Source organism: Mytilus californianus, unplaced genomic scaffold (assembly GCF_021869535.1).
Source record: "Mytilus californianus isolate M0D057914Y unplaced genomic scaffold, xbMytCali1.0.p SCAF_1, whole genome shotgun sequence".
In the NCBI taxonomy this organism is placed as follows: domain Eukaryota; kingdom Metazoa; phylum Mollusca; class Bivalvia; order Mytilida; family Mytilidae; genus Mytilus; species Mytilus californianus.
Genome location: NW_026262581.1, coordinates 60302838 through 60311060, shown reverse-complemented (window position 1 = coordinate 60311060; position 8223 = coordinate 60302838). Strand labels below are relative to the sequence as shown.

At 34.1% G+C, this 8223-nt stretch overlaps 1 protein-coding gene across 1 annotated transcript; it reads right to left on the bottom strand.

The window, feature by feature from the left end:
* Positions 1-529: 529 nt before the first annotated feature.
* LOC127705115 (zinc finger protein 239-like) lies at positions 530-5554 on the bottom strand. Its single transcript, XM_052209375.1, has 2 exons — positions 5525-5554; positions 530-3678 (listed from the first exon to the last, which is right to left on the bottom strand). The coding sequence occupies exon 2, from the start codon at positions 3282-3284 to the stop codon at positions 2100-2102; it is 1185 nt and encodes a 394-aa protein (XP_052065335.1). The 5' UTR covers positions 3285-3678; positions 5525-5554; the 3' UTR covers positions 530-2099.
* Positions 5555-8223: the final 2669 nt, after the last annotated feature.

Genomic DNA, 8223 nt, shown 5'->3' with positions numbered 1-8223 from the left:
TAAAATTTGGAGGCAATAACCCCCAAAATCAATCCCAGCACTCCCTTTGTAATATGGAACCTTGTGATACAATGTCAGAGAGATCCATACACTTACACACAAGTTATTGTCATGAAACTAGAAAAATGCTTGTTTTTTGCCCCTTTTTGGCCCCTAGTTCCTAAAAATTGGAGGCAATTACCCCCTAAATCAATCCAAGCATTCCCTTTGTGATAATGGAACCTTGTGGTACAATGTCAGAGAGATCCATACACTTACACACAAGTTATGTCTGGAAGTTACAAAAATGCTTATTTGTGGCCCCTTTTTGGCCCGTAATTCCTTAACTGTTAGTACCATAACCCCCCAAATCAATCCCAACCTTCCTTTTGTGGTATTGAACCTTATGGTAAAATTTCATAGAGATCCATACACTTAAACTAAAGTTAGAGTGCGAAAACCAATGTGTCTTCGGACGACGACGATGACGACGACGACGACGACGACGACGATGACGACGACGACGACGACGACGCCAGACGACGACGACGCCAACGTCATACCAATATACGACCACAAAATTTTTTTGCGGTCGTATAAAAATTCTCCCTTCAGAATACATTCGCCTGCTCCGGAAAGACCCACAGTAGCTACAGATAAGTTTTCAATTTTCACTACCAACAAAACAAGAAGTTTACAGTCTCCCCTTAAAACAAGTATAACTAGCACAAAAATGTCGACATTCACCTCAAAAGCTAACCAAACTTTTAAACAGACTTATTCAGAAGGGATATAGTTGCGATACTATTGTCAGATTATTAAAGATGGCATATTTTGGTATTAATATTGATTCACTCATAGGGTCTTTGCATCGGAAAAAAACACATTTATTATTCTAAAACCAGTTGTTGGCATGATACGGGTTATGTTCTTCTCGTATATTTTATGATGGTATGATACTAAACCCTTAACGGGAGGGATTGTGCTTGATTTTTAATGTGATGAAGATATAATCTTTCAATCAGTTTAATTGAGGTCTGGAGCTGGCATGTCAGTAACTGCTAGTAGTCATTTGTTAATTTATGTTTCCTTGTCATTTTGCTCAGTTTCTTTTGTTACCTATTCTGAAATCAGACTCGGACTTCTTTTAAACTGAGTTTTACTGCGCGTATTGCTGTGTGTTTGTTTATTCTACATTGGCTAGAGGTATAGGGGGAGGGTTGAGATCTCATAAAACATGTTTACCCCGCCGCATTTTTGCGCCTGTCCCAAGTCTAGAGCCTCTTCCCTTTGTTAGTCTTATATGTTTTTTAATTTTAGTTCATTTATATGTTTTGGAGTTTAGAGTGACGTGACGTCCATTTTCATTGAACTAGTACACATTTTTGTTTAGGGGCCAGCTGAAGCCCGCCTCCGGGTGCGGGATTTTCTCGCTGTGTTGAAGACCCATTGGTGGCCTTCGGCTGTTTTCTGCTCTTTGGTCGGGTTGTTGTCTCTTTGACACATTCCCCATTTCCATTCTTAATTTTATATTAAAAATAATGCTTAAAATTATTTTGATCATTCAACCTGTTTTAATTGAAAGCTAACTAACTAATTTTTACTATTAAATTATTAATACAAAAAAAAAATGATAATTTTTCACCAATTATGTAAATTAAAAGGGCAATTAAATCATTATTTGAAAAAAAGCTAGAAATCGAGGCCATAGTAAGGTCTTATCGAACATACTTCTTCTTTTGATGGACCCCTTGTGTATTGTTGTATTAAGTCGGACTACATAATTTACTCATGTTTTTACATACATGACGTATATAGCATGTACATCATGATTGTTAGGTTTGTTACCAGTATGTGCTTTCATGTTTTTAAGTTAATTATATTTTCGAATGAACTATTTTCTACAGTTTACTCTCGTTGTCTCGAACTCGGTTGACTCGAAATTTCGGATGAGTCGAAGTCGACTGTATATATAAGACACATGTAAGGTTTGTCACTAGTATGCGTTCTAATGCACCTCTGCTAAATTATTTTTTCGACCAGACTCTTTTCCATCATACAAAAACTTTATGTAAGCAAGTGTGTTTTGCCTCTGTAAGTTCTTATAGTTACTGAGCCCTCTACCACACATTACATTCATATGTTTTATCGCGAGTGTGTGTTTTGTTGTGCCTTTGTAGAGCTTCTTTTCGACCAAACTCTTTACCACAGACGCCACATTTTTCATGTTTCTCACCAGTGTGTATCCTCATGTGTCTATTATAGGCACTGTGATCACTAAACTCTTTACAACACACATCACACTTGTACGGTTTATCCCCAGTATGTGTTCTCATGTGTTTCTGAAGGTAATCAACTCGACTAAATCCTTTGTCACATACACCACACTTAAAAGGTTTATCGCCAGTATGTAACCTCATGTGTTTATGCATATTACTATTATCACTAAATTCTTTACCACACATATCACACGAAAACGGTTTATCACTTGAGTGTGTTGTTACGTGTCTATAAAGAACATATCTTCGACCAAATTCTTTACCACATACACCACATTTAAACGGTTTATCACCAGTATGCTTTCTCATGTGTCTCTGTAAGCTACAAAGATGACTTAATCCTTTACCACATATATCACATTGGTGAGGTTTATCACCAGTGTGTGTCCCCGAGTGAGTACGATAGGCATTGTGATCACTTAACCCTTTACCGAATACAGGTTCATCACCTGTGTATGTTTTCGAGTGATTCTGCAAGCTACTTAACTCTTCACCAATGATATCCCATTGATCAGGCATATCACCAGTGTGTGTTCTCTTATGTTTCTTTAAAGTACTTAAGTGACTAAATCTTTTAACACATATATCACATTGATAAGGTTTATCACCAATGTGTGTTCTCTTGTGTCTCTGTAAGGTACCAAGCTGACCAAACCTTTTACCACATATATCACATTCATGAGGTTTATCGCCAGTATGTATTCTCATGTGATTCTGCATGTTACAATGTTGAATAAACCTTTTACCACATATATCACATTGATGTGGTTTATCTCCAGTGTGTGTTCTCGTGTGATTCTGCAAGTTAACAAGCTGTCTAAACGCTTTACCACATATATCACATTGATGGGGTTTATCATCCGTATGCACTCTCATGTGTTTTTGCAAGTTACCAAGCTGATTAAACGTTTTATCACATATGTCACATTGACGAGTTTTATCACCAGTGTGTGTTCTCTGCAAGTTCCAGCTCTCGGAAAATTTTTCCCCGCAAACTTCATGATTAAAAGATTTATCATCAGTCATGTCAGTATGTATTCTTCTAAAGTGTATCCTCAAAAATCCTGTACTAGATGTATGGCACAATTAAGGTGTACTATTTTTACAAGTGCCAGCTCTAGGTTAACATACCATTTGATTCAGTTTGACATACCATTTGTAAAAGTTCCCGCTCTACATTACTATATTATTTGTATTAGTATTCACTTCCGATCGACATATCTTTCGTATGAGTTCTCGATCGTTTGACATGTCATTTATATGAGTTCTGGCTTCATATCGACATATCATTTGAATTGTATGATTTATTGCTCCAGATTGACATATCATTTGTATGAGTTGTCGCTCCAGATTGACATATTATTTGTATGAGTAGTACTCGCTCGAGGTCGACATATCACACGTGACTGCAATAAGTACTCTGAAATTTGATCAGATTTATTACATTATTAAACATTTATTACAATCTGTTACTAGAAGCAAGAAAAAATATACAAAATTCAATTGAAGAGGAGACAATTAACCAAAGAAATGGGTAGATATATGTAAAAAGATTATTGGTAACTTTATTTCAGTGTGTATTGATTTAGTACCTAACCTTGCTACATCATGTTCGGCGAGGCCGGTGCATTAGGAAAAAATTGGAACAATAGTTCTAATTTTTCCAAAACAAATTATATAATACCGGTACAAAATTCTTAAAATAAGATTAAAAACTTTTTCTCTGGTAGACATTAGATATACTAAGCCTATTGAAAATAATTTAGAAATCTTTGACACTATGTTAGGAGACATATAACAATAAACATACTTTATGGCCGTACTTTGACCTATAATGGTTTACTTTTACAAACTGTGACTTGGATGAAGAGTTGTCTCATTGGCACTCATACCACATCTTCTTATATCTATATAACCAATGTATTTTAGATTGTAAATTATTATTATATGCTGATGATAGCACACACATTCTGTTTGTGCTTGTCCCAAGTCAGGATCAGTCAGGAACATTAACTTCAGTGGTTGTTGTTGGATGCTGCCAGTCATATTTGTTTTTCGTTTATTGTGTCAATAGCCTTTAATAGCTTACTGGCGGTATGGGATTTGCTAACTGTTGAAGGCCGAATGGTGACCCATAGCGGTTAGATTGTGGACGGGTGAAATGAATATTCAATACTGAACTCGTATAAGCAATAGCGCGACTTTTTTTTTACATACACAATCGAAATTAGATATCTTCGTTGCCAAGGAGAAAATATACTTTGAGTTCGATTTGACCTTTGAAAGTCATCAATGACCTGACGAATAGCCAATGAAAATGACATGATATTCAATCCAGAAAAAGATAACAGACCACAATCATAGAATAATAAACAAAAAGCTTTTGACCGACGTTAATTAATCCTGGGTTGTTCATTTTTTAAGTTCATTTTTTCCGTCATGTACCTATATATTATCATGATTATAGTTTTAATTGTTATTTTTAACAAATTTTAATTATTATCAGAGGCGAAAATGCTGTGCATGTACTGATTTTGTGTCATAGATAGATACCCTATATATCCTTTGTTTTTGTATTAAAAAACAATATGAAGATAAATCGATTGAATATGTAATTATGCGTTCTATAATTACATTTCGTTTAAATATTAAATATACATAGAAACAATTTTAAATCCAGACTCCTTTCTGAAAATAAACTGTCCATTAAGATGTTTACGTTTATCATATTCTTTTGGCAATTTAACCCTTTCTGGACCCATTGTTTAAAAAAATAAATAATCAACGTATGGTTGCCGATGATCTCAGTAGATGATTGGCTAAGTTACAAGGTCACAACCTCTATCATCTCTCTGAATGAATCGAAATGTGCGAACAGGTGTTAGAGATATTTTGTATGACGTCGAAATCCGGAATGTACTCGAAGTTGATCAAAAATGAAAATGTGTTTGATAATCAATAAAGAAACAGATTCTTACAAAGTAACTCGTGAATTACTGGATTTATCCAATCTAGATAGTTAAATTGTCGAATTTTAAAGTCCTCTCGATTGGAAATTCGATCGATAATCCACTTGTACCAATGTAAGAATCTATATCTATCAATGTTAATATTTTATCAACGACAAGTATCAGTGGATAGCCATAAAATGTCAGCGACTGATTTCTTTGTTTGTAAGGAATAAATAGACATTTATTGAGTATTTTTATTTTGCGATTAAATTCAGTTCTTTAAATAAAAATCAACTACATATCATGTTTACTTACCAGCTGATTGTGTCTTGGCTGTGAAAAAACTTATTATAAATAAAATCAAGGGGCGATAACCACGAATTAATACATATGGAACGCCTGCTGAAACACTATTAGTTGTATTCCTTAAGTATTTGGCGAATATTTACCATATTTCAATCCAACATATGTAGGTTGACTGACAACGGAGGGGAAAACTATTTTTCATGAAATTTCGGTCTTGAAAATGATCGTTAAATTTATGGAGAAAAATGAAATCCAGAATGAACTGTAAATTCTCGCCGGTTTAAAAAATTGTAAAATTAATTGTTGTCGTTCTGATTCTTTGAACTGTTGACAAATGATTGGGCCCAAGTATAGTATACGTTTATCTAGTTACGGCAATTATATTTAAATTGATATGCCGAGGCAACCCTAATTATTGTGTCTAAACTTAACTTACTAGCTTATTTTTTTAAGCAGAACGGGTTCAACAAGTCATCGGGTAAATATATTGGTATGTAAGCAAGCCAACAGACCATTACATTGACCTGATGAACAGGTCTACATACCACTGATCACCTCTAGGTCGATAAACCTACATGGAATATTTTATAAAATACTATACAATCATATCTAATCTTGATACATGAATATATTCCAAATTTGAATTCATTTCTTTTTTAAGAAATAAAAACAAGTTACTTGCATGTTATTATCGGTCAGAGCGTTGTTCAGGGCAACCCTATGACTTCGTTTCGTTAATTTTGGTTTGATTTACTCTTGTATTTCGTTTCGTACTTAAAAGGTGCATATATTCAGCATGGACAAGCTCATTATTTCAGTCCTTACAAGACCAGAATATTACTTACCACTAGCCTAGGTAAACTCTTTTTGAAAAATGTTGGTGGTCCTAAAAAGGGCCTTTTGTGAAGTTATAAACAGACTGTTTAATTGCTGCTGGTGTGTTTGGTGATGGATTTGTTACCTACATTCACTAACAGAGTGCTTTCCAATCCCCCTCACCTCAAAAACAAAAGGGCGTCTCTAACTGGTCTCTAATATCTACTGCTAATTTCAATTAAATTATGTTTTGTGATGAGACATTAAACCTGTTAGAAGTGATGTTTTTCTTACTTTATTTTGTTTTCTTGACACCAACTAATCATCATCTGTTACAGCAGCTAACTTAGCTAACGTTCTTTAGTCTTGGTAGTTGCTAGCCATCCTATTTTGACCCTGCTAAACAAAATCATGTGCCGTTTCTAAAGTTCTTCTTCAAGTTAGTGTTTGTCCTGTTGATTTATTTTTTTAATTCTTACTTCTTCTTCTTCTTCTTACGGAAGTCCACCCTATTTGCAGGGTCACCGCATTAAAGATATTTTAGTTCATATTTTTAAAGATGCGTAACTTTAAAAATTTGTTATTAGATTAAGATATTTTATCTGTGTTAGGGTAAAATAAAATAAAATAATAAGGGTAAAAAGAATAAAAGGAAAAACTTGTATATACACTGTACATTTAAAATGCATAAAACTTTAATTACTGTGTTAAAAGTGTCCAATAGTTTAAAAATAATTAATGTGATAAGGATTATTTATGTCAATAATGATAGCAAGTTCAACAATCACGTGGGGATCCATACATTAAATATATTGTTAAAATTTAAAATCTTGTCAAGGAACCAAGTTGTTGGTTTCTATTAGTAAATGTTGTTATTTATGTGTAAAATAGAATGCAGGGGTCATATAGTTTATATATTTACTAACCAACAATAGGCTTCAGTCTCGTAGAGTATTCGGATATCATCCTTAACTATTTCTCTCTAAATTATTTCCATTCTCATGACCGATAGTAGCCAGCTTTGTACAGGATCTTATAAGGTTCTAAGAGTCAAACATGAATGTTTATTATATTTTGCTGCAATAATTCCGCTCTCTTGGTATGCAATGCATATACCCAGTCTTTGCATATCCTTTCTATAGCAACTAGGTGAGTCACAGGTATGCGACGTTTGCTGGAACAGTCGACTAGTAATTGAAGCAGATCGTTTTCAGATTCAACGATGTAGTTGTAGTAAGTCTGATGTAGTAGATTTTTCTCACTGATTTAAGGCTTATGCAATTAACAAGAAAGTGCTTGTAATCTTCTGTTCCTTCTATACACAATTTGCACTCTGCAGATTTTGTTGAATCAAAGCGGTTGTTAATACTTTGAGTTTTATATGTCCCAGTCAATATTCTGGACTTTATTATTCCTTTAGCAACACCTCGCTTGTTGTCTCTGACACTGCTCCAACATGTATTTGGTTTTCGGAAGTTTCAATTGCTTACTACCATATGATTCAGTGATGTTTTGGTTTCAGATATCTCAGACTATATTGTTTTCCAAGTTGAATCTATCATATCATGAGTAAGTGTTTCCAGTTTTTCTTTTGGTTTAAGATTATCTCATGTGCAGATGATAATTCATATGACTTAAGAATATTATCTACTTTTACATATAGCAACTGTTGGAGTTACCATCTTTTGTTGCTAAATTGTCTTATTCCTATGCTCAATTGAATATCTATCTTTTGAAATTCTAAGGAACATAGCAATCATTGCTTTGTGGATAAGCTGTTCCACGGATTCTGCCCCAAGCAGGATATAGATTGCAACATCTTCTGTCCGTTGTGGTAGAGACAGTAGTTGTTTAAATGTATTTTTTCTGAAAGTTTTCTAGTTTTAAAATAT